At 41.7% G+C, this 26,569-nt stretch overlaps 1 protein-coding gene across 9 annotated transcripts in view; it reads left to right on the forward strand.

Moving 5' to 3' along the window:
* The window catches only part of ablim3 (actin binding LIM protein family, member 3), a 335,178-nt gene that overhangs the window by 283,127 nt on the left and 25,482 nt on the right, over positions 1–26,569 (forward strand). For 5 of the 9 annotated variants that reach the window (XM_078550574.1, XM_078550577.1, XM_078550575.1 and 2 more), the window contains 2 exons: positions 21,526–21,660; positions 26,447–26,523. In XM_078550574.1, the coding sequence (XP_078406700.1) occupies positions 21,526–21,660; positions 26,447–26,523 (212 nt within the window). Of the gene's footprint in view, positions 1–2,323; positions 2,414–4,363; positions 4,418–21,525; positions 21,661–26,446; positions 26,524–26,569 lie in introns of all 9 variants that reach the window. The other 4 variants (XM_078550576.1, XM_078550578.1, XM_078550579.1 and 1 more) reach the window with 2 other exon arrangements.

The raw sequence follows: 26,569 nt of genomic DNA on the forward strand, positions 1-26,569 counted from the left end.
GGTCTCCTGCAATAACAGCAGTGGCCACCAATCATGGTGTGGCGCAGAGCTGCAGGCACTTAATTCCCGCTGGGAATTCATGGAAGTCCTGCCTCATACTAATTAAAGGGCCATCACCTGAAAAATTCAAGCATTGTGAGCCTGCCAAGCGGATGCTTGATTACCCCTGACATTTACCCTGGGCTTCAGGGAGCCTGCCTTCAGCATATAATCCAGCCCCATGCTTCTAAAGGCCACTGCCAAAACTATGGCTGGAATTTTCCTGCCCCCTCCACCCCCATGACATGTTCCCCCACAGCGGGGCCAGCGAGCCATTGAAATCTCTGTTCACATTGGTGGGGCTGGAAAATCCCAGCAGCATGAGGGGCTGGAAAATTCCGGCCTATGACCCATTAATCTTTGATATTACAGATCTAATTAAAACCCACAGTACCTCATATCACTGTATCAAATTATACGTTTATCATAATTTCAAAATGATTTTCAATCTTTTCTTTAGGAACACCCATTTTCGAATGATGTTCTAGTTTACAAGCTCCAATGCAATATAATGAAGTAAAAGCTTATGACACTAATATACTGCATCCTCCAACATAGTATACCAAAGTACTAGCTTATGACATTGGTTTTTTTCCTGATCCTATCCCAGTCAGTTGATGTCAGCTGGGGCTCTGGGAAGCGGTTTCAGCTTCTACCTAGCTGTTTGGCTAGAAAAGCCCTTAGTGGGTCTTTGACACCCTCTGTGGCTGAATAGCCTGCTCACCCTCACTGGCAATACACACATGTAAATAATGTCCAATGAGAGAGATACTGGAGCGTAGTTGTCATCCATCAAACTATAGATAGAAAGGATCAGGACTTGAAGGGTGCAGAACATTGCAGGAGAAAACATAGTAAAATCAAATATCTGCCAAAGACAGATTTATATAAAGGGTCTGCGCTCTTTTGGTCATACTTGTTATGATTTCATTTCCCTGATATATCCAATTTGAGGCCATTACTTTTTATTTCTGTGCTGGTCAAACTCCAAATCACACTGCACATTGGAGATGAGAAGCAATGTGTGTTATATTTATTGAGTTCTGCTCCGTAATTACTGAATAGGATGAACGGAGAGCTCTGTTTCCTGTAAAATTTAAAGTAACTGTAAAAAAACTTTTACAAATAGCAAATCTTCTTTGGACAGCTTAGGAATATTTAAATAAACTTTGGCTATGAAAAGGTTGCTGCAAATTTAGGTAAGTTTTTTTAAGGAATGAAATTACATGACATGAAATTTGAAAAGATGAAATGTTACTGAATCGTTAAGTACTTAACCTCATCCTAAAAGAAAACAAAGTCTCGGCAAAATATTAAATCTTTCAACTAGATGGTTTGCCACTCAAAGAATAATTTTGCTAAATGGAAAGTATATCTCTTAATTTTAATATTTAATACAAATTTTTAAATTATTTAATTTGTATTTGGCATTTTTTTATTATTGGAGTTACAATTGTTTGAATTAGAGAAAAAAGCATACATAGTTACAAAGATATTATTACATGACAATTCTAATATGATCTCTTCTAATATGATCTGAAAAATTGTGAAAATGCTAGATTTCTTGACTGAAAGAAAAGTTGCTTTTACCTGTCCAGGGAGACTTGAGGTCAACTGTCAAAGATACAGTGGATTTGATCATTGTGGTTTCTGGTTGACAGAAAATTGCATTTGATATGACAAGATGTAAAAGGCAATTGGAAAATGCATTGTCTGTTTATAAAGGCATATTGTGAGAACAAGAATTTATATAAATGAGAACCCTCAATTTTAGTTTTGGTGCTTCACATAGCAAGGTGCAAACAATGTGGCCAGGAGTTTCATTTACTATATTTTCTGGCAAGGAAGTCACAAAGTGGCATCTATTTACACAGAAACCTGCTACTGTAGGGCGGGTTGGGGTATGAGGCAGTGGGTGAGTGGAAGTAAGGAAACTGAATCTCCCCCATTGTTTTGAGTCTTAAAAGTTCTGGAATTAGCCACCAAGTGTTGGAATCTTGTGATCGATTTCCTGATCTTTTGACATCAAATTAATGTTCTCAAATAAAAGAAAACAGATGAATCTGAATTGACGATGGTGACTGTCATTCCCTCGGTGGAAATGCAACTGCCTTGACAGCGTAACCAGAACACATTATGAACTGACAAAAGCAAGAGGTGTGACTTCCTTGACAGTGCAAGTTCTTTGCTGGAAGGACATGAGGAGATTACTCATTCATATTTGCTTCAGAGCCTTTGCCTTTGATTTATTTGTTTTTGCTGCTTTCTTTGCAATTCTTTGGAGGCACTGAAAGTGGTCGGAGTTCACCTTATTATACCCAACTAGACATCAAGCCAAGCCCTGCCCAGACACCTACACATTTCCATATACCAGGTAGGAGCTTATGCACTCACCAGCATGGCTTGAATGCATTAGTGCAAACAATGGCATTTCTATTTTATATTAAGCTAATACTTTCAAGTGTAAAATTGCACATAGTGTAGCAAAAATAGGTGGAGCAGTGGGACATGCAGTTTATCCAGGCACAATGAAAAACCACCTTAAACTTTTTGATATTGGGATATAAAACTTCAATTTGATTACTAAACTTTTGCTTCTAAGTAGAGTGAGTGAGAGGCATGGAAGTGAATTGCATTCTTTAACCAGAATGAATGCAACTCATGGTTAAAGATTACATATTGCAAGACTAAACTGCATATTCCACTGCTATCCATTTGGTACTTGTCTTTTGCTACAGAGCTCTTAATAGAAAAGAAAACTGCTTTTATGTACATCTTTTTTCTGCAAACAACTGTGTTTTACAAAAGGTTCCCATGGTTGTCGATTACTTAACACTTTGAGAACTATGATACTACTTGGGAATAAATACATTCTCAAATTTATAGCCCAGAGTGACCTAAGGTGGCTATTTTCACCCAACTCGTGACAACTTGAGTTGAAAATGCTTAATGAGAATGCAATATGAGGCTGTCTCTTAAATTAATATAGAGCAGGAGCTCTCTATGCATGCCTTAAATGCCATTCATGGTGTCTTAACACATGTTGAGCATCTGACATCTTTTGCATTTCTGCATGTCTCATTCATTATGTCAAAATATTTCAAAAGGCAACAAGATGGTGCATTTCATTAGCACTTTAACATAGTGCCAGAGCAGCATATGAAATGGTTTTGCACCAATAAATCATAGCTGTGCATTTGGGAAGACAGAGAACAGGAACTAGGCACATCCTAGCGAAATGGACTGAGCACATTGTATAGCCACTTACACTCATCTTCTAGAGTAAAAATAGCAGTCTGAAAACATGTCACCATTTTCATCCCTTCAGTCAGGGGACAGTGCTTGGTCTAGTGAGAGAAGAAAATAGTTTTACAAGCAGCCAAAATATTAAGTGATTTGCAGACTTATTGTCAAATTGCATACTTTTGAAAATGTACCAAAATACAATATTCATGGGGTTAAATTGGTGTACAGCAACCTGCAGCTGTGTCACTGCTTTAGGGTAACTCTTGCTATCTTCCTACTTTTATACTTATGTATGTGATACATAACCAATAGTGCATGCCTCCACAATGGATTAAGGTGAAGTTAATGAATGACCAGACTTGTAAGCCACTTTATGTAGGTTATGTATGCTGAGTCATGAGTGGAATAGTTTTCTTATCAAACAAACATTCAACATTTTGTTTATGCCATGAAAGTGCTAAAATTTCTATCATTTATGTTTGTTGGCATTCTGATGGTTTTCTTTTCAGTGGAAATTGCTTGTCACCTGATTGCACACTCAGGCATGTACCATTGCTACAATGCATTGCTAAGCTCCAAAGATCTCATCCTCATGCTGCTGCATTCATTGCATTTGCTTGAATTGTTTTTAAGGCCACTTTCATGGCATATTTCAAGTATGCAGTACATGTATACAGTGAATATTATATTCAAATTGCAATCAAAAACATCTTAAAATAGAACATAACCAGTAATATTAATCAACCAACTTTGTTAATAATGTTGGAATTTGGCTGTCAACACAGTTCAGAAAGGGGTAAACAGTCAACTAAGTTGATATATATCAGGTTCATTAATGATTTTAAGTCATGGAGCCTGAAGCTACAATTTAAGCAATTATGACACGGGTCCAAGATATATCTCCTGGCAGATTGCTTGTGCACTGTTAAGATCCTATAATTAACTGAAGTACATCCCTCTCGGTCAATGCTTTTTCAGAATAATACACTATTTCAGTATGATTATTTTAGTTTAATACATTTTGCAGGTTAAATTGCATTAACAATGACTATCCTTGCTTTCTTCTCTTTTTCTTTAGCAAGTGGAGAAATCTCTAATATCTACAGGAAGCCCCCAATCTATAAGCGGCATGGTACTATCTGCTTGACTCTTATACTTAATCCTCTCAATGTTTGCAATTTTAAAAGATGTAGAATAGCCTTCAGTAAAGCCCAGTTAAATAAAAGCTGGTGAGATCAATTCAAATTTTAAATCCATTTCTTACAAATTGGAATTGATGCTGTCAGCATGGTTGTACAATTTAAAAATTTAAAATAAATTATTGAACTAGTCAGTGTTACTTTCCCTTGGTTTTTAAGGGTACAGTTCAGAAAAAGTAGAAAATCTAATTTGTATATCACACATTATTACAATAATTCAATTTGTTCCATGCAACCCTTGTTGAAATGCAATAAATTTCAAATAAAATGGTGAATAATCCTTAAGATTAGTGCAGTTTATTAGGCCTGATTTTCACATTGTTGTGCTGATACCAAAATAAATTGTAGGCTTTGTCTGTCTTGCTTATTTTTTTTCCCAACTGACTACCAACATGTGGATCCTTGTTCTTTTTATGTTGACCCTAGGCAGGAATTTAGAAGTTTTTTTTCCCCCAACTATTTCCCTACAAAAGGATTGACTAACAGAATGACCAATTAGATCCGGCTGTGATCCTTTCAGACACACCACATATTATGTGTACAAGACAACATTTTCTCCCATCATCTCATGTATGAGTATCTACTTAAAATAGCTGGTGCAAAATAATAAACCCTGTATAGTTCCAAATCATTATAGATATGAGTTTCAATAGTAGGGTCATTAATGTACCAATCCCTCCTTTGTCCAATAAAAACAGAAAATGCTCGAATACTCAGCAGGTCAGGTAGCATCTGTGCAGCAAGAAACAGAGTTAAACGTTTCAGGTCAATGACCTTTCATTGGAGTTTCAGCATCTGCAGTATTTTGCTTTTGCCTTTTTGTCCAACCTCTTTTTATGCTGAAGAAAAGCAGGAGCCTGTGAATTTACCCATAACCTAAGATCGTAAGAGAAATGGGTAGTTTAAAAGAAGAATTTCTCCTAGATGAAATAGCCAATAAGTCTTAAGTCATTAGCATGTTATTACAACCTCATGTCAAAAGGTATTGACAGTGATAGAAAAATCATGGTTGTGTGCTTTTCTGCAACTGTTGTACAGCAAAAATTAAACTTTTGCAGTTCATCCTTGAAATATGATGCAAAAATAGATGCTATTTCTAAAAATGTTATATCCTGCCTAGCCAGGGAAAAGAAGTGATACTTTCTCTTCAACAACTTTTTTTCTCATTTATCCTTTCTCTTACCCTCCTCACTCTGCTGATGCTTGACTATCTTCCTGTCTGCTAACCACGCCTTGGTTCATCATTGTGCTGTAAGTAATACTCTCTGCTTTATTGTTAGTTTCACATATTTGTTCAGTGTCTGGATTTCATTGTAAGTTTTTTATAAAAGTAAAAAGCCTCCATATCAACAGTCTGTTTCCTATATCACACTGTTACAGGAATTCAACTATGGTTATGAAGGTTCTGTGAAGGTTTTCTTTTTGGGGGTAGAACTCCGATAGCATGTGAAGCAGGAACTTATTGCCTAGTATATCTTAAATTAGATTTTGCTTTTAGTTGCCCTTTGTGTCTTTTTTAATGCACCTAAGATTAATGAATTTGACAATAAAATTTGCATCCTCAAATGCATGTAAATATTGACTTAATACTGTGGTAAAATCCATTCTAAATTCATGTGTCCAGATTTGTTATGGCCAAATGGCGTAATAGTTGGTGGGGGATTTAGTATCCGCGGAACAATAGTTGAGGCATGTATCACATGTAAAACAATGTAAATAGGCAAGAATTACTGGTAGAATAATAGATTGCTAGGTTTGTACTAGAAATGGACAAGTGGATTATTAGCTATAAAATTTAATGTTGAATAAAAGATAGTTGGCCATGGATTACAGAAAGAATGATGACTTAGAGCCTTTCCCTTCAGAGACTAAAAGAATTATGATCATGCATTTATTACAGTTACAAAAGCGATTGTATAAAATATTTAGTAAATAAACCGTAATAGGTTTTATAGTGTTTCTGGACAATATAGGATTAGGATTGTCACTCTGAGACCCTCATTCAGCTCTCAATACCTTGATAATGGCTATGTAACTTTAGTCTGAGAGAATGACAAAATAGCAATGGACATTCTGAAACCAAAGTTATATTTTTTCCCACTCAGTATCCTGCATATACTGTAACAATCCCGATATTAATGAATGTCCTTCCTCCTACCGTGAAATTCAACTTTGACAGGGAAACAGATGGAAGTGGATCAACTCTCTGTAATATATTTCCTTAAGGACAATTGCGCAGAGTGTGTAACAAATGGCCAATCTGATAAGTTTCAATCTCTTCTCAGCTGAAGTTGAATTTCACCCATACGTAAAAGTTGAGTTTTATCTTCATTTGCAAGTAAGCCTTGTATAAAGGAAAGAAAAACATTAATACGCTCTATATTTTTGGATGGGGCAGTTACATTTGTACTTTTTTGAAGTAAAGGTGTTGTGTGGCACTGATGCTGATTTTCTATTTTCTACACCCAGTATCAGCATCAAGTATTCCAAGGTCAGTTATAGCATAACCAAGTAAAATTTGGTTTCCACTATCTCATCTGTATACCATGGGTTGGTGTGAGGGCCCTTGGCTTGACCTGCTTTAGTCTATGGAGTAGAACCGTTTGAGAGACACATACCGTACATTATTTAATAAAATTCTCGAGAAAAGAATTCTGGTCCTAAGTAAAAAACTTTGTCAAGACATGAAGGTATCTTCAACAAGCTATTTTGTTGATCATGTGACATGATCAATGTCCATCCTGCCCTAGTTATGCACACTTAGGAAATTATTGCCAGGGTTGGTAAACTGTCACAGTGCAGTTGGTAGACTGTCACTGAAAAGTTAGTAGATTGTTACTGAGATGAGTAGACCATCACTGTGAACTTGATAGATTGTCACTGAGTGGGTGGACTCTCACTGTGAGGTAGGTAGACTCTCTCTAAGGTGGATAGACTGTCACCGTAAAATTGATAAAGTGCTGATGAGATTGATGGTGTTGATAGCTTTACGTGCTCTCACTTGAACTCTTGTCCATTATTAACGAACCAGTGGAACACACCTTTTAAGGCTAGATGCTGTCTCCTTGACAACACAGTGCTGGATCAATGAACACGAGACCCATACATTCCACTGTCCTCCCATCCAGGAGTTCAAATCCATCCTTAAGTGTAAGTGTTACTTGAGGAGGAGTGAAATGACTCCCCTATTCTAGCACTCCAGGTCTGACTGTAACAGGGGGCAGAATTTTACACATCGCGGGTGGGCATGCGCCTGACACAATCGGGCGTAAATAGCGCGAGAAGACATCGGGCGAGTGCCCCATTGTCATCCCACATGCATGCAATCTTCGGGTCGGTGGGCGCGCATTGGAGTCAGAGTCGGGCCTATCATCAGTTAAGAGGCCCACTTAATGCCATTAAAAACCCAACTGAACCCAATTTTACATGCAATTTCGCGCTTGTTGCACGGGCAAAATAGGCAGCTCACATTTTGCATAACCTCATCCAAGGGCAGGATAAAAAGGGTCTGCAGCATTGCCATTGTGAGTAGTGAGGAGTTTAGGGGATAGTTTTCTGCTGGTTGTCTATTTGAACTTGACAGCTTCATCTCTGTTCTGAGCTTCATTCTTAGCATTTCCAGGCTTCTTTTCAGAGCTCTTTGGTGTCTCCAACACCCCCGGAGGATTTTGACCGTGTGGACCATTCCACGTATCAGAAAACCTTCTGTTACCCTGGTAATGGGGATTGTGCTCTCCGCTGGAGGTACCTCCTCTGAGGAGGAAGAGAGGGGCAGAAGGGCGAGGAGGCCAGGTGTCCCAATGCAGCTTCCAGGCGAGCGACCTGTGGGAGGAGAGGCGCAGGCACAAAGGGCGCAGGGCCAGCAGGCAGTCCAAGACGAAAGGGGCCACAGAAGACGCTACTATCCTGCTGCCAGTGTACAAGCGGTGATGCAGCTACCTCAACATGTCCAAGGTGCAATGCCAAATGAGGCTCCGCGTCTCCAGGGAGACCGTGACCTCCATTTGTTAGATGATTGGGCCTGAGATCAGCTCCAACTGTGTGGGTGGACACCCCATGCCAGCGGCTCTGGAGGTCACAGTGGCCCTCAACTTCTATGCCTCTGGCTTTTCCAGGGGTCAGTGGGGGGTCTTAGTGTAGTGTCCCAATCAGCTGCGTCAAGCTGGTGACAGAAGCTCTGTTCAGGCGGGTAATGACATTTATTCGTTTCCATACAGAAGAGGCCAGCCAGGTTGAGCAAGTCAGAGGCTTTGCACCGATTGCTGGCTTCCCCCGCGTCCAGGGTGCAATAGACTGCACACATGTGGCCATCAAGGCACCAGCAGGTGAGCCCGGTGCCTTCGTCAACAGGAAGGGCTTCCACTCCATGAACGTGCAGATAGCGTGTGATCACAGGATGCTGATTCTACAAGTCTGTGCAAGGTACCCAGGCAGCTCCCATGACGCTTATATCCTGAGACACTCCCAAGTGCCGAGACTCTTCAGTGCTCCAGCCCGACTGGATGGATGGCCGCTGGGTGACAAGGACTATCTGTTGAAAAGGTGGCTTATGATGCCTCTTTGCCACCCAAGAACAGAAGCAAAGCAGTGTTATAATAGGAGTCGTGCCTCCATAAGGGTGGTGATAGAGAAGACCACAGGTCTTCTGAAGATTCGCTTCCGATGCCTGAACCATCCTGCGCTCTCCACAATCTGGCACTGGCAATAGGGGCCAACTGGAGAAAGAGGATGTTGACACAGCTCCACAATCCACAGAGGATGAATCCAGTGAGCCAGAAGAGGAGCACAGTGAGGGCATGGTGGTAGACCTCTGAATCCTTTAGGGATGAAGGGACACCTTGTTCCAATGCTAGGCTGCCAAAGTTCTACTTCCACCTCATGCCAGGACATCCTGGATGTCTGAAATTTTTGTTTTTTTTATTCGTTCTTGGAATGTGGGCATCGCTTGCTAGGCCAGCATGTATTGACCATCCCTAATTGCCCTTGTTTAGAGGGAATTTAAGAGTCAACCACATTGCTGTGGGTCTGGAGTCACATGTAGGCCAGACTAGGTTAGGCAGATATCTCACAAACCCAAATATGAGTGGACCAGACGGGTTTTGATGACAATTGGCAATGGCCCCATGGTCATCATTAGACTTTTAATTCCAGAATTTTTTTTATTGAATTCAAATTCCACCCCAAGGTGGGATTCAAACCCGGGTCTCCAGAGCAGCACCCTGGGTCTCTGGATTACCAATCCAGTGACAATGCCATGACGCCACCGCCTCCCCTCAAATGACCCTTTCATTTGGACCCAAAGTCCACTCAGTGCCTGTGCAGTAAAGTTTAGAGCCACTCACATACAGCATTAGATACTGGCGTGCCCTGCACCAAAAAAATACAAAGGTGAAGCATACCTAGGCCATTAGGACAAAATCAAAATTTATCTCATTTTGATAATCCAAAAAAATTAACATTACCTCCTCTGGTCTTAATTGCCAGACCAGTAAACATAAACAAAACATTACACAACAGAAGATCACCCGTGACCAGTCCCTCTTGTGCTCTTGGTGCCTTAAACATACGTTTACGAGAGCTATGTCTTGGTGCCACCCCCACCCCCCCTGCTCCCTCCCCCCGCAACCCCCCCATGCAACCCCCCCACAACCTCACTGGCACCAGCATTGGAGACAGCCTGCTGACTCTGGTGTCTTGTTGGCCTTGATGACCTTGGCGGGCGTCCTCTGGTTCATGGAGCCTGTGCTGGCCCCACCTGGGAGAGAGCGGCCAGTGCCACGGCTGGCATCTCCCTAGTCATTGTAGCCTCATCAGATGCCATGGTAACTGGCAGAGGGGCGGAAATGCTGCTGCTGTCATCCAGAGCGTCCTAAGAGGAGCCCACAGAGATGACAAGCAGCTCGTGTGCCAATGTGAGGTCGTTCTGGACCTCCCTGCTCACCATTGATGGACGGGCACCTAGCTAGGATACATCCATCTCCCACACTGGCACTGACCACCTGAGGTCATTGGCTGTGTGAGAACTTGCAGACTGAGCTCAACCCCAGGAACCCCTGATCATGTTCCTGGAGCTGTCTCTCCATGAGAGTCACCACTCAATGGAGGAGGCAGTGCGCTCGGCCATGAGGTTCAACTCAAGGCTCATCCTTCATTCCTCCACAACAGAGACCATGGCACGCATACCCTCATGGATCTCCGCCAGATCCTCCTGCTGGACACCCAGCATCTGTCGCCTAACGGACGACTCCAGAGGCTCATCATCTGCTTTCAACTGAGCCTCATCCTGATCTCCAGCAGTCCTCCGACTGCTGGCGCCCTGGACATTCTCTGCCTGTGCCTGCTCCTCAAGCCAATGTGAAGTGCCCTCACTGCTGTGCCCCAACACTCTAGTTGGGGATCTAACATCCACCGAGGTGCTGATATCTGCACTGGTGCCTGGTTCAGAGAGCAGGTGTGATGCAGGTGCATGTGAAGCCTGGCGGACCTCTGGCGTCAGGGATGGCTCTTTGGAGTCCTGCAAGTGAGTGCGTGCTGGCGAATCTAAGGGATAACAACAACATGTCATCAAGTCATCACACCATCACTGTGCATGCCAGGCACCCTGGTGAGACAATTATGATCTGCATCATGGTTCCATTGTCTGTCAATGATCAATGGGAAATCCAGTTGTGAGGCTCCCATCAATGATGAGACTACAGAAGGATGTTTGCACCATCCAAAACTTTCACCCCTGTGCACTGCACTCTTACCTTCGTCTGACACGCCAGCCTCTCTGCGGCCAGTTGACCAAGGTGCGTGGCGCCTCTCCAGCTCCATGGCATCCTGCTTGAATTTGGATAGGATGAGAAGATTTGGGGTCTTCAGGCAGTACATGACCTTTCAATGTTGCTATGGGTTGTCTTCTGCTGAAAGGACAGAGGAACATGGATTAGTCCACTCTCTACCTGCAGCGCCATTGCAGCCTGGCCAACCCCGCCTGAGGAGCACCTTGCAGGGCTCATAGAAGTTGTGGCCCTCGAGCTGCAGGCAATCAGTCCAGGCAGCCAGGGCTCACCCCCTTGGCCAGCTCCGGCATCATTGACAGTTGGCACTCAGACTTTAACACCCCTGGGCTCCATGGGAGGATAGCCAGCCCTTAACACTTCAACACACTGATCCATGCCCAACATGGCACTCACCCTTCCCGAACGCAGCAGGTCGTTAAACCTTTTGAGGCACTGCACCCATGTGCACCGCACACTGTCGTGGCTGCTGACCAGCACTGCCACCTCCTCCCACCTCTTTTTGCTAGGGAGCCACCTCCTCCAGGAGGACCCTGAGGCACTCATCCAAAAACCAGGGGGGCCGAGTGCCCACCTGACCTGCCCCCCCGCCCGGCATCTCCAGCCGCACTTGATGCCATAACTTCTGTGTTCACAACACAGAAGATATATTCTTCCCTGGCAGCCTTCAAGGAGCTGGCTGTACCATTTTTAAACTGGCTGCCGGGTCGCCATTGGACCTGGCGGCTGACAGGCCCCCGCCCACCCCTTCCCAACCATTGGAAGGATGCATCTCACGTTGGGCAGGTCTTAATTGGCCAGCCAGTGTGAAATCGCGGTTCGGGGCTGATCGCGGACGGTAGCCCATTTCCCAACCAGTTGCGGGCCTGCTGATCACATCTGCCCACCAAGGGTAAAATTCAGGCCAGGAATTTTGTTTGTAAATTTAGAGAGCGTGTGCTTTGCCAATACTGCAAGAGTCCCACGATTTACGCTTTCAGATTATAAATAATCAGAAAGATTTTCTGAGTTTAAACAAAGAACAAGATAAGTTTATTGAAATTACTTCCTAAATTTAAAAAAAAGTAGGTAACCATTATTCATACATGCACCTGCGCCCCCTCCCCCTAAACATATACACACACACACACACACACACACACACGTACAGATGGTAGCATTGGAGGATAGACTTAAATATTAATTTACAGTTCGTGAAGAACATTAAACAAAGGAGTATACGGTTAGCTCTCCTTTGGCCAGTTTTAATGCGGTGATTCTGTGTTGTAGCCATTTTGTTCAATTGTCTTCCTGGGTGCAGTTGTATGGAGCAGATTTCCACAATTTATTCCTAATAGATCACTTTAGCGAGAGAGGACATAGCTTCTTTGCAGCCTTTCAGTACAGCATTCTGTTCTCTGATCTCTCTGGCTTGGTAAACAGTTCTTAAAGTCTGATTGGCTTTATATTCCAGAGGAATTTGATTAATCCATGTCTGTTGTAGTCATTGTTTTTTTGAACAGGTAATTGTAATTTTGATGCCTCACCTCAGGAACTTTTGTGAAGTTTCAGGATTGTTTAAAAGCCAACAGGAGATGGGGTCTTTCATGCTCTAGAGGGGTTTGAGTATCTGTTCCTTTTCATCCCATTTGGGTGGAATGCAAGTTTGATTATTATAGCTGGATGGCAGTCTTCCATTGTCTTATTGTTTTTTTTTAATATAGCCAAAAAATGAATTAGAAATTGTATTTTTTTTTAAAAACGAACACTCTTGTAACAGTAAGGCTGTGTACTTACTTAAGACATCTTGTCTGCATACCAGTGCAGAAATCATATTCCCCCATTAATCATTCTACCTCAGAGATACTTTTTCTCTGAGTAATAATACCTTTTTAACATTGGATTTACTAGAACATCTTAGCGTTTAACTTGTAAACCATCTAACTACACCAGTTACAGTTAAATAAGAAGCGCTGAATGTCTTTGTATTTTATTGTATAGCCCTGAGAACTCTACAGATATCCCCTATTGCTCAGCAAAGGTGGCTGGGGCCATTAATTTTTCCCCCAAATACTGTAAGTAAGTACCACTTAATAACTCGCTCACAAGATGTTTGCAGTGTTGCTCAATATGATTAGGTCTTAAGGTTTTATTTTCACCTCTACTTTCATCCTTTGCCTTCAGGATTTTAATACTTTTTTGTTTGGATACTAGTGCACTAGCATTAGAGATCCTAATGACTTTGAATAATATGAAGATGTTTATTGATAAGGTAAGGAAGTACTGTTACTTTTTAGAGGATTTACTGATGGATTTTGCACAGTAAATATGTCATTGTTATAGTCATCAGAAATACTATTATCCTATGCCACTGGAATCACTCTGGTAGCAAGGAATTGGATTCCTTAAGGCTGCCATTGAAGTAAGGGTTAATATAAATGAGAAAAAGTAAGGAAATCTAGTGTTTTTAATGGTTGACAGACAAACAGAAGGAATATATGCATAACTAAGTTTTTATACAGGGACAGGACTTATAGCCAGGTGATTTGAAAAAATAAGCCCACAATCTCCCAGTACCAGAGGCCAAGGTTACATGTACTTAAGTTTTTGAGGAGGATATCTACAAATAGACATGGATGTATGCAGTGTGATGAGTTCCTCTAATACTTGTCCTGGTACTGGAGGCAAAAATAGTAATTTCTGAGGAAATTCATGGGGCTAGAGGCTAACATATTATTAATGCTCATATTTTTCATATGTTTTGACTCTGGTTTGTCTTCTATTTTTAATATTGATGAACACTGCAACAAAAATGTAATTGACGGAAATTGTATTAGCAACGTTGATTTGAAAGGATCCTGTGATTTGAAAAAAAGTCACATAACCACAGCTATTCCATTTTCATTTAGATGTTTCCTCAGACAATGGGCTGTGATTTCTTTTGCTCTCTAATGTTTATCTACACTTGCACAGGAAGAGGTTTGCTTATGTTGCAGAGATATGCACAAGTTGAACAGGTCTGCAATGAAATATAGTACAGCAATGCAGGGGAAAACACAACTGGAAACTTCCCAAATAAGAGCTGTTTCTATGTCTACATCATATTGGCTTGTTTGGAGCTGTGTAATTCCTGTTCTATTTCTTTTCCAATATTGTAGCTCTCATTTTGCCTCTGTGATTATCCTATTTCACTGCAAATCTCCAATGCACTGGGAAATATGTCTGGCGTTATAAATTCTGACAACTGTTATTAATCGGATAGAGAAAAGCAGCTTGGGTTGCATAGTGATTACATTCTCAGTGTTCACTTGAAAACCCTTAACCCATTTGGCTAGTATGATATTCTGGTCAATGCTTGGGTCAAATACTCAATGTTTGACATTGCAATGTTATTCAGTGGGTCTCATTCTTAGTTCTGTTGACAATTACTCTCAGGCATTGGGAGAATACATAATCAGTGTTTGCTCTCAACAGAAATATAATGTGATATATTGTGCGCAATGTTTATTCTATATTGTTGCTGTTAAGTAAATCTGCTGGATTTTTAGTGGAACTATTAGTGGACCCATGATATATGTCAAGTGAATGGTTCCTATTTAAGAAAATGAGTTCGAATACCACCTTCATAAAATTTAAAAACAGAAGTGAAAATGTCCAAGAGCTAAGAAATTAATAAACTAATTATTTAAGTACATTAAATTAGAGAGGACTTGAAATTGAAGTTACCCCTACTGCTAAACCTCCATTGAGCTATTGTGGTATCTGTTATACTCAGTATTTATGAGGCTATCAGATTTAAGGAGGTCAAAAATTTGCAGATGGTGCTTCGTGCAGAAATGGTAAACTACCTTTTTCAAAACAATGCTATTAAATGGGTTCAAATTTTATCAATAAGATCATAGTCAGGGTGGGTTTGCAACCATTTCAAGCAGGAGAGAAAGCATTTCAAGGAGGTCTACACAAGGCTGTCTGTCACCAGTGCTTTCTAGAAGTGATACCCAACTGTGTCCACCTGTCTAAATGTCCATTTCATATGATCTTACATGTACAAGAATTCATCTATTAATATTTAAAGATGTTAGGTACATTGTTTAAAAAATATATAAATATCAGTATAGAAATCTTAGATTAAGTCTTTTCCCCCTGCCCAGTGGAAATGGGGAATGAATGAGTTGAAACAGTGGTGCTGGAGTCACAGTCCCAATCTCTTGCTGTTTCCTGTTTTCTTCTGCAGGGCAAACCAGGTGTCTGCTGGAAACAGCAGAGAGCCTCCTTACTGTACACAAATTGAGGTCTTATGACATTCATAGGATTCCATTTTGTTATTATAATCACTTGCTGGGAGATGCTCTACCCGGCAAAACCTGGGCGCTAACATTGCTGATGTAAGACGAGGAAGAGCAGGAATAAGGTAACCTGCTGCCTCCCCAGGCTCTGCTATTCCATCATCGCTAACTCTCCCCTCTCTTTCTCCCTGGCCTGGTCAGCTTCTAGGCCATCTGATTTTATGGCAGCTTAGCAGGAGAGAGCTGCATCAGCATGCCCCATTTGACGGTTGCAGCCCACCACTTAAAGGTTAATGAGGCCCAGCCCTTGAAATCAACCGAACTTCCCGCTAGCAGTGTCAGGCGGTCAATTGACACACTCCATTAATTAGTCACCCAATAATTAGCATCTACACTGAGACAACAAAATGCTTAAAATGGCATTCTCATTACAACGTTTTTTCATCTACCTGGTAAATAAAAATGGTCACTTTAATTTGGCATTTAAATTTTATTTTGTTAAACATTGTAATAAAATATAGCAAGGGGCAGGCAGTAAGTTTGTTCACTGGCCTTTCCTCTTGGGATGTGGAAGGAATAACATCTTCCTCTTTGGATGCTCTTTGTAGAGGTCTTATATAAAATAAGTTTGAATAGTCAAACAGATTTCTATTGGGCATGAATCTATAGCAAAAATGTACCAATATTTCAACACTAGTTTGCATTATATTGGCTTTCTTACTCAGGGATCAAGTGTATGTTACTGTTGAAAACAGTAGTGATGTTCTCTAAGTTAATGGAACATAATATGGAGTGCTTCAATCCAGAGCTGACTCAAGTTATACCTGCCCTCAGAGTGCTTGATAGTAGATGCCAAAAGTGGAGGAGTTTGAAGTCACGCCTTAGTTAGCTCTTGCCTTGATGAACATGACAAAAACACAAAAAATGGCTTTAGTTTAGAGAATTTGTAACCAATTAAAGCTGTATTATTTACTTGAGGCAAGCCAAAAGCCTTTTTCCATCAAATTGTTTTTGAATAGAATTCACATTCCTCTATCTTGTGAAGCTACCATGCAACTTAAGTTTTCAAACTACAGTCCATCAGTGGATACCAGGGATCAGATTTTGTCTTTTTATTGTATTTGTTGACTTGTGAGCATATTATCTTTGTGGTTCAGCTTGGCAAGCTGTAACCAGTGGAGTGCCACAGGGATCAGTGCTGGGGCCTCAATTACTTATACTCTCTATCAATGACTTGAATTAAGGGACCAAAGGTATGGCTGCTAGATTTGCTGATGGCACAAAGATGGATAGGAAAGTAAATTGTGATAAGGACATAAAGGGCGGAATCGTCCCAGATTTGCACTAAGTGCGGTAGCGGGCAGATAAAACAACGTTTGACCCGCCGGCCATGATGGTGGGTTTTCACGCCGTATCATCCCAAACCCACTACATTCCTTATACCTTCCCGGGAAACACGCTGTTTCCATGGTGGGCGGGCTCTCATTCGCCTGCCACACCATCACCTCGTCGCTTCATCATCCCAGGCACCACATTTAAAGTACAGCTACGCTCAGTGCTTCCAGCCCAGGACTGCAGCAAAGAAGACATGACCCCAAAAGGCAAGAAGATTGCAATCCTCAAGCACCTTTTGGATGCCGTGGAGGCCTACTGTGATATCCTCTACCCTCAGGAGGGGCAGCTACATTACCACTCCGGTTTGGTAGGCGATGGCAGTGGTGATCAGTGCCAATGCTGCACAGAAGAGGTTGGCCATCCAACGCAGAAAGAGGATGAATGATCTCATCAGGGCAGCCAGGGTATGGCAACCATCTAATCACTCTAAACTCACACTCTCAAACCCATCACATATTCACTGGCATCTCACTCACTGCCAGCTCAAGGGACATCACCACTCATTCTCACACACAAACCCTCACATGTCCATCTGGCCTCATCTCTGGAGACTGCCTCTTCAGCCCTCACCAGCTTGAGGACACTTACACTGACCAACATGTGCCCCCACACACATACCCTGGGATAGCCTCCTTCCCCAAGTACAGCCCACGTCCTGCAGCCTCTTTACTTGCCTGAAGCCACTTATCCCCCTTCCCCAAGCAAGATCTTGCCGTGCAGCCAATGAAAAGCCACCTACATATGGCTGATCTGCAAGAGAGAGACCTACCTGTGAGCCCCCCTAAAAGTGATGTGGTGCTGTCTGTGAAGCCTGGCACTTACGACTGTGAGTGCTGACCGAAGCAAGGTAGGCAAATAAACCTTGAAGTCCCGAGCGAAGTGCAGTCCGTCAAGTGCATGTTGCTTATTTGCTGTTGTGAAACATGTCAGCGTGTTTTCCTGCCAACATGGGCAGACGATCCAGCAGGGGTAGGGATGAGTCCTTCGGGCTGGCCTTATTGTGATATGCTGATGTATTACAATGAGATTCCCGACGCCTGATAGCGGGGAATGCATCCCACCATCGGTGGGCTGAGCGGACGATCGCAAACTTATTTCACGCTGTCATGAAACTGATCACGCCATATTGTCCACCCACGCCACCAAACACACCCGATGCCAGCAGGCATGTAAAATGCTGGCCAAAGAGTCTACAACGGGATTTAGATAGGTTGAATGAGTGGACAAAAAATTTGGCAGATGGGGTATAATGTGGGAAAATGTGAACTTGTCCACTTTGGAAGGGAGAATATAAAAGCAGTATATTATTTGAATGGAGAGAGACTGCAGAACTCTGCTTTAAAGAGGGATCTGGGTGTCGTGGCATGAATCACAAAAGCTAGTATGCAGGTACAGTAAGTGATTTGGAAGGCAAATGGAATGGTGTTGTTTATTGTAAGGAGAATGGGATATAAAAGTAGGGAAGTTTTGCCACAGTTGCACAGGGCATTGGTGAGACCACTTCTGGAGTACTGTGTACAGTTTTTGTCTCCTTACTTAAGAAAGCATTAGAAGCAGTTCAGAGGAGGTATACTTCACTGATTCCTGGCATGAAGGGGTTATATTATGATGAAAGGTTGGACAGTTTGGGCCTATATCCATTGTAATGTAGAATAATGAGAAGTAATCTTGTTGAAACATATAGGCCAGAATTTTTCCGTTGGTGATTTGGGGGTGGGGCCCGCTCGCCGACAGGAAAATGACGCAGGATGACGCCAGGAGGAACCCCCGACGTCATCCCACCCCATTTAAATATTCAGGAAGGCGGGCGGACTGCGAAATCAGCTGCCCGCCCGCCGACCTGTCAATGGCCAATTGAGGCCATTGACAGGATAATTAACTCAATTAAAGGCCCTGCCCATCCAACCTTAAGGCTGGTGGGCAGGCCAGGAGCCCCGGTGGGCAGTAGAAAAAACATGAAACCTCATCCATTGGCGGGATGAGGTTTCATGTCCATTTTAAAAATCTTTAATAAACTTTATGTCATATTTATTAACATGTCCCATCTCGTGTGACATTGTCACATGAGGGGGACATGTTAATAATTTTTTTATTTTTCTATTTCTGAGGTTTTTTAAACTGTCACCAATCTCCCTGAGACAGCACTTAGTCTCAGGGAGCAGTGTGCTCTTTCGCGCGCATGCGCTAAAGAGCGCACTTAGACAGTTGGGGAATCCCTCCTCCCCTACACAGGAAGCGCTTCCTATCGGGCAGCCCGCTGGATGGGCCTTAATTGGCCCGCCCACTCAAAATGGAGGTGGGGCCCGTTTCGCCGCCGAGCCGGTGGGGCCTGCCCGCCCATCGAGGACTAAATTCTGCCCATAAGATCCTGAGGGGACTTGACAGGGTGGATGCTGAGACGGTGTTTCCCCTTTTGGGAGGGATGAGAACTAGGGGGAACAATTTAAAAATAAGGGGTCTCCCATTTAAGACAGAGATGGGGAGATTTTTTTTCCCTCAGAGGTCATTAGTCTGTGGAATTCTCATCCCCACAGAACAGTTAAGACAGGGCCAATGAATATATTTAAGGCTGAGTTGTTTAGATTCTTGATTGACAAGAGAATCAAAGCTTATAGAGGGTAGACAGGAAAGTAGAGCTAAGGTTACACTTAGATCAGCCATGATCTTATCAAATGGCAGAGCAGGCTCGGGGGGCCAAATGACCTACTCTTGCTCCTAATTCATCAGTTTGTTTGTATGTTTTTGGCTATTTACTAATAATGGATTTATATGCAAGGAAAGTAGAGTTTTCCTTTGCGTGGTTGATAGTGTCCTTCAGAGGTGAGAACATGGAATCCATGGGAGAGTGTCAAAATTTCCAGGGGGAGTCTCCCACACAGAGAAATTTGAAAAATACTGCTTTATAATTTATTGCATGATACAGGAGTTAAACCAGCATGCATGGAATAACATAGATAGATTAAGTTGTACATTTTATTTAAATAATGCTGCATACAATAGCCTAAATTCTTGTAAAAGGATATCTAAAAACAAATTAGTTGAAATTCAGGTCCACTTGTATAATATATAATATATAATAGAGAGAAAGCATATTCCACTGACGTCATTTAGTTCAACTGTGATAACTGTGCCTGACAAGTTTAAGTTAGGTGGAATTGCTTGTGTTATGAACTTCCATTTTATTATACTTTATGAATATTTGATGATTAGACATTGAAAGTGCATTGATGAAACTTTTTGTCCGATTGGCAATGAGTTACGAATATATTACGAAATCGTGTTTGTTCTGAGCAACTTTGGCTGGTATGCATGTACAGTTAATTAACAGAGTTGTGATATTTTTCAAGATTTTATAATTTTTTGAATAATTCCCATTTTACTTCCAGTATAATCTATACCTGGGGCTTGACTAAAGCAACTAGTACACCCTAGGGTTTACCATTGACCAGGAACTTAACTGGACCAGCCATATAAATACTGCGGCTACAAGAACAGGTCAGAGGCTGGGATTTCTGCAATGATAAACTCACCTCCTGATTCCTGAAAACCTGACCACCATCAATAAAGTACAAATCAGGAGTGCGATGGAATACTCTCCACTTGCCTCGATGAGTACAGCTCTAACTACATTCAGGAAGCTTGACATCATCAAGGACAAAACACCCTACTTGATCAGCACCTTAAATGTTCACTCCCTCCACCACTGGCACACAGTGGCAGCAGTGTGCACAACCTACAAGTTGCAAGGCTCCTTTGACAGCACCTTGCAAACTATGACCTTTACCAGCTGGAAGAGCAAGAGCAGCATGTGCATGGGAACACCCCCACCTACAAGTCCCCCTCCAAGTCACACACCATCTTGACTTGGAACTACATCGCCATTCCTTCATTGTCCCTGGGTCAAAATCCTGGAACTCCTTCCCTAACAGCACTGTGGGTGAACATATACCACGTGTACTAAAGTTGTTCAAGAAGGTGGCTTACCAACACCTTCTCAAGAGAATTTAGGGGTGGGCACTAAATGCGAACTTTGCCAGCGATGCCCAGATCCATGAATGAATTTTTAAAAAGACAGTGCAAGATAGCATCTAAAATTTAACACTGTGCTCCATCATAGTATTGCCACTTATATTGTTTCCTGCAAATGAAACTTTAGTTAACCCTATGTGAAACAAGATATAATTAAAATAAATTTTACCTTGTCAAATGACCTATCTGGTAAAACCACTGCCTGGTGCGGCACTAGGTACTTCATAGGATCTATTCCAGTCTGTGCAGTGTTAGCTGATGTTATCTGGGCAGACGGTGTCTGGAACAATCCTTACTATAAATGGGGTAAAATAAAAATCAGCCAGGCCCTGCTCATGTTTGCTTCTCAGTTTGTGTGTCAGTGTGAAAGTGAGGGATATATATAAATCATAAATTAACCTGAGTCAACCTTCAGGAAAAAAAAGAGAATGAGAAGGAAAAGTATTAAAATATATCAAGCAATGTATAGGTGTAGAGGAAAATACTTCCATTACTGCATAATCTGTTGAAGCAATTGAAGTGTATGAGGAATAGAATAAATTTCTACACTGCGGTTTCTTCCCTACTCAGAATATGTCTACATAGCAACAAAAAGCAAAACCAGTGAGGATATTGTTCAATCTGCAAGATATCCAGCAGCTTACTCTCCAGACATCTTCCAGCAGTCAGAGTCAGAGTATTGGCCTTCCCCAGCTTCACCTAAAGGTAAGCATATAAACTGGTGCTGATGTTCTTTTGATATGTTCGTGCTTTATAATAATGCTTGGAAAAAACTTAAACTCTAAAATGTGTCAGCAAAATCCAGGGGCAGGATTTTTAGGTCTGCATGCGGGCGCGATCGGCAGGCCCGGGAGCAGCCGGGGAATGGACTGCCGCCCGCGATCGGCCCCTAACCGTGATTTCATGCTGGCTGACCAGTTGGCGCTACCAGGGTGGGGTGGGAGGAGGGCGGGCGCTGACGTAAGCAGGGGCACACGGAATGAAAGCTCTCTGAAGGCCGAGAGTTGCCTCAAGGAGCTGAAGAATTCACAAGCAATAAATAAAGATTTTAAAGTCCAAAGAAAGGTCCACGCATCAGAATCAGTCACCTGAACATATATATACATGATGGAAATTCTGTCCATACACTTTTATCTTCTTTTATTTTATAACAGAAACCTCATCCCACCCTTGGATGAGGTTTCATCAAAAATGGAAAGTCTGCTTGGCAGATTCGCCTGTCCGCCAACCATGAGGTTGGACGGACCACAAAAAATTCGGGACAATTGGAACTTCAATGGGCTTAGTTGCCCTCTTAATTGTTGGCGGGCACGCTCCTGACTTTTGCGCGAGCCCACCAACTGAAATATGGTGCGAACACAGGATGATGTCAGGATGCTCGCCCAACAACATCCCGCGCGATCTTATGCTTGAGCGGGTCGTGCGTGCACCCGCACGCTGAGCTAAAAACTCTGCCCCGGCACTATACACGGGGTGTGGGGTGGGGTAGATGGTGGCGGTGGTGTGGTGGTGGTTGTGAAGGGGAGAAATGAAGCTCTTTTCAGATCATAGGTAAGGATAAAAAAATGACTCTTACTAGCTGCAAACTGTTAAAAGTCATCAATGAAAGTATGATTTTGCTGAATTCATTCATTCTTCTGTGTTACAGCAGCTGTTGTGTGGGCAAGAAGATTGTATAAATCAAGTACATTTTCAAATAGTTGCCAAAATAAATTAGAACACATTAAACAAGATCTGCTCCAAGAGCAAACTCAATAGTAATACACTCAGTTTTAACACTCTAGAATTTGTTTCAGCATTGCATATCCCCATGCTAATTCAGTATGCGCTGTGCTAAAATCTACACACATCTTGTTCAATATTAATTAAATAAACATTCAGAGTTTCCTAGCTAATTTAAATAGAAATATGAATTAAATAAAGTCAAAGTTATTTATTAGACATCCCCAATGCTTGATAATTCATACTACACTGAGCCACCAGGGCAACTTTGTAAGATCGACATTACTCTCCTTGTGATTTTTTTTCAAAAACAGACGTGTGCAAGGAGAAAGTGGTAATGAAATACTATGCTCCATTCTAGCCCTCAAACAGAAGAGTTAGAAATGCTGACCAAGATTTTTTTAAAGGTCAACTGGGATTGTTAAATTTAATTGATGAGGAAGGAGTGCAGCTTTGCACTGTTGTGGAAGTACATCGAGGTCTCAAGGATCTGTGAAGCATCTCATGATAATTTCTTGTTGCAATAAATGTTTTTTGGAATTGCACCTAAAACATAACTGCAACCAAGATGTCTCTAACAGTGAAATATAACCAGGACTACTTCCTGTGTAACTTCAGCTACTGTTTTGTATGTTTTAGGGAGTTTTGTGTTTAAGAATATTACATGAAACAAATTCTAAATCTCAAGGGATTTAAACTGTAACAGATAGGTGCGATGTCGATTTCTATCTTGAGGCCAGAACTGGCTTAAAATCTGGTAATTAACTATGCTTTTTGTTACGATTCCTGTAAAGAGAAATAACTCGTAAAAAAGAAATGAAATTCCGAGTGACCGATGGAAGGATCTGAAGGACAAGATTTCACATTATAAGAATTTTACTCCAACAAACAAACTAAAATCAACTCTGCTAAATATTATTTAACTAGTAATTAATACACCAAACTAAAGAGAAGGTACTTCCTCATCAATTAACTTGCAACTGAAATATGCCTTACGAAACATCTTTATTTTATGTCACGCTTCTGGCAGATATGAAGCAATACAAGATTAAATCCCAAATTAATTCCAGCTTTCCAGGTTGAATCCTCTGGTGTCTTAGAAAACAGTTACATTCAGTCTGAATATTCCACATCCAACTTCCGCCAGCAAGGCCCACCTCGGCAACTCTTTGTTCCTTAAATCTCCAAAAGTCCCATCAGTCCTGTCCCCTTCCTTTCATAGAAACCATAGAAAAGTTACAGCACAGAAAGAGGCCATTCAGCCCATCTTGTCCATGCCAGCCCGAGGACACCCAGGTGCCCTTTCTAATCCCACCTTCCTGCACCCGGCCCATAGCCCTGCAGCTTACAGCACTTAAGATGTACAGAGGTCAAATATGATGGTCCGTTATCACCGCTTCTTTAATTTACAGATGGTAGCAATCCTTGCTCTGTATTTTTCGATAGGTAAACTAATCAAAGGGGAAATAGGAATAAACTCAATTTGCTGCCCAGCCACTACCTCTTTTGCTCACTATGTGAGTGGCATTGGAAATGCAAAGGATTCTGTTATGTCATACCTCTAACTGTAGATTGTTCATCAGCTAATCAGCTATCTCAGGCTCTACTTCAGGCAACACTTCTGATTTATGGGTCCTGCAGGTTACAGACAGACAATACAGAATTATTATATATTTAATACCAAACACAGAATTGTAGCATTGAATTACAAAAGTTTAATGTTTGATGCAACAGACCTGTGCCAACTATTTGAAGAGGCCAGGCAGAAAACCAACTTTTACTAGCATTCTGCTTAGTTGTTAACACAAAAACATTAAATCCAGCTTTTCACAGCAGCAGCTGCTGATTCTCCACACACAGTAACTCCTTTCTCTCTCTCTTACCCTCTCTCCATTGCCCAGATTTTCATACTTATGACCATTTAAAAATGGCAGACGGGATCCGATTCCAGGATTCCCCCGTTCCCGGAGCCCCCAGTTTTCAGTGGCATAGGATTGTGGGGTTAGGATCTCCCAGCCCTCCGCAATTTTCGTGGAGTCAGGCTAGCTTCTCAATGACTCATGGTTAACAGCCCCTCAAAGGCGTCATGAAACATAGCCTGGATTTGGGAACCTTTTGAAAGGTAAGGTCACAAGACCTTACCTATTTACCCCCCCCATTCCCCCTCCCTTCCAACCCCTGCCCTGCACTGACATGGAAGTGACATGGGGAGTGGGTAGAGGTGTGAGGGGTGAAGGGCCTAAAATATAAACTAACAATTGGGATGAAGTGCCGAAGAATCAAGAGAGGCCTTTTAAACAACTCATCTCGACACTCGGCCGCCCATGTGGCCGTCTCTGACTTGCTTCCAGGGGCATGGGCCCAACTCTATTACACGGGCGCCCCCACCTCCAATCTGATGGAGCACATTCTACTGACATGGGTCTGCCAAGTTGGAAAATCTTCTGACTCCAGCAATGTGTCTCGGAGACGGAAATCTGGCCCCATGTCTCTGTGTCCATCTCCGAAAAGCAGGTGTCCCTTTTCCTGTGTTAAGGTGTGAAAACTGTCGCTTGATTTTCAACAGGTTTTGGTTTGGGTTTCTTTCTCCCATGACAATCAGATCACTTGAGGCTGTTTCTGGGCAGAGGTTTAGTATGATCACTGCCTCCCTATCCAGAATATTTTGTTTTACCTTAAGTTAAAAGAGACATTTCAAAACATAACCATCTTATAAAGTCCCACATTCCTAACATTTTCATTTCCAGGTTCCTGTCTATAGTATCCTTGATTCAAATTTTGATTTGTTATATTTTTGTGAGTGTATTTTCTCTGCCTTTAAACAAGTGTTTCCTAATTAGTAACCTGTTGCGATCTCAAATTGTCCTTTATTGTATAATGTTCTACTTTTTTGCATACTGTGTACATACTGTGTACTGAGTCAGCTGCCTCCCATAGATTTTATTTTCGTCTTTGTGTAAGAAACAGTTAGAGCAGTGCAGAATAACAAAGCCATAATTAATCATTATTAATCTGTGGCTTGTGCTACAGAGTAAATCTTAATTATAGTAGATTTACCGCCTAATTCACAAGAGAATATTTGAGCCAAAGGTAAATGCAAACACCATTTAGAAACAATAGACTTTTTGTAGCATCGATGTGCAGTGATAAATATATTTTCGAGTAAATCACTGCATTTGTCAGAGGGTAAAGCTAAGGTCATGTTGGAGCAAGCAGAACCACATCACGAAGAGCTCAAACATATGGGAGACATTGATATCTGCCAATGGACACAGCTCTAGTAACTGTAAAAAAAGATTGATAGAGCTTAAGTTGTTCTCCTTGGAGCAGGGAACTTTGAAGTGAGATATGATGCAGTATTTACAATTACAAAGGGATTTAGTAAAAATGTGAATGAGTGAGCCACACAGAAGTGATATAGGGAACAGACCTAATGTAAGTGTGTAACTGAATTGTGGAAAAGACTGATTTTTTTGATCACAGAGGGATCCAGAATAAAACGTTTAGTAGCCATCCAGTATTATGGTAACAATTTAAATAGGAATTGGATAACTATTTATAACAAAAAAAAGTTATTACAAATCCAGAATTTGATGGGTTAAGTCATGATGGAGTAAGATTGTGGAATAGAGAATACATGCCAAGAAAAGCGAGAGAGGAGAGTTCAGCTAACTGGGCCAACAAAGCATTGTTTATGTTATTATTTGGTCGCCCTCCTAATCTGCTGATTACCAAAGACTGTTTTTAATATAAGTGCTTTGTTTTTCAGCATCTAGATCGAGTCGAAGATCTTCATCTGGTGCAGAAGATGATAGCCAAAATATTTGGGATCAGGGTATTCAGAGGGTATGAACTTTATCTCAACTGTACAGTTATGGGTAGAAATATGCTT

Source organism: Cetorhinus maximus, chromosome 10, assembly GCF_964194155.1.
Source record: "Cetorhinus maximus chromosome 10, sCetMax3.hap1.1, whole genome shotgun sequence".
Taxonomy (NCBI): Eukaryota; Metazoa; Chordata; class Chondrichthyes; order Lamniformes; family Cetorhinidae; genus Cetorhinus; species Cetorhinus maximus.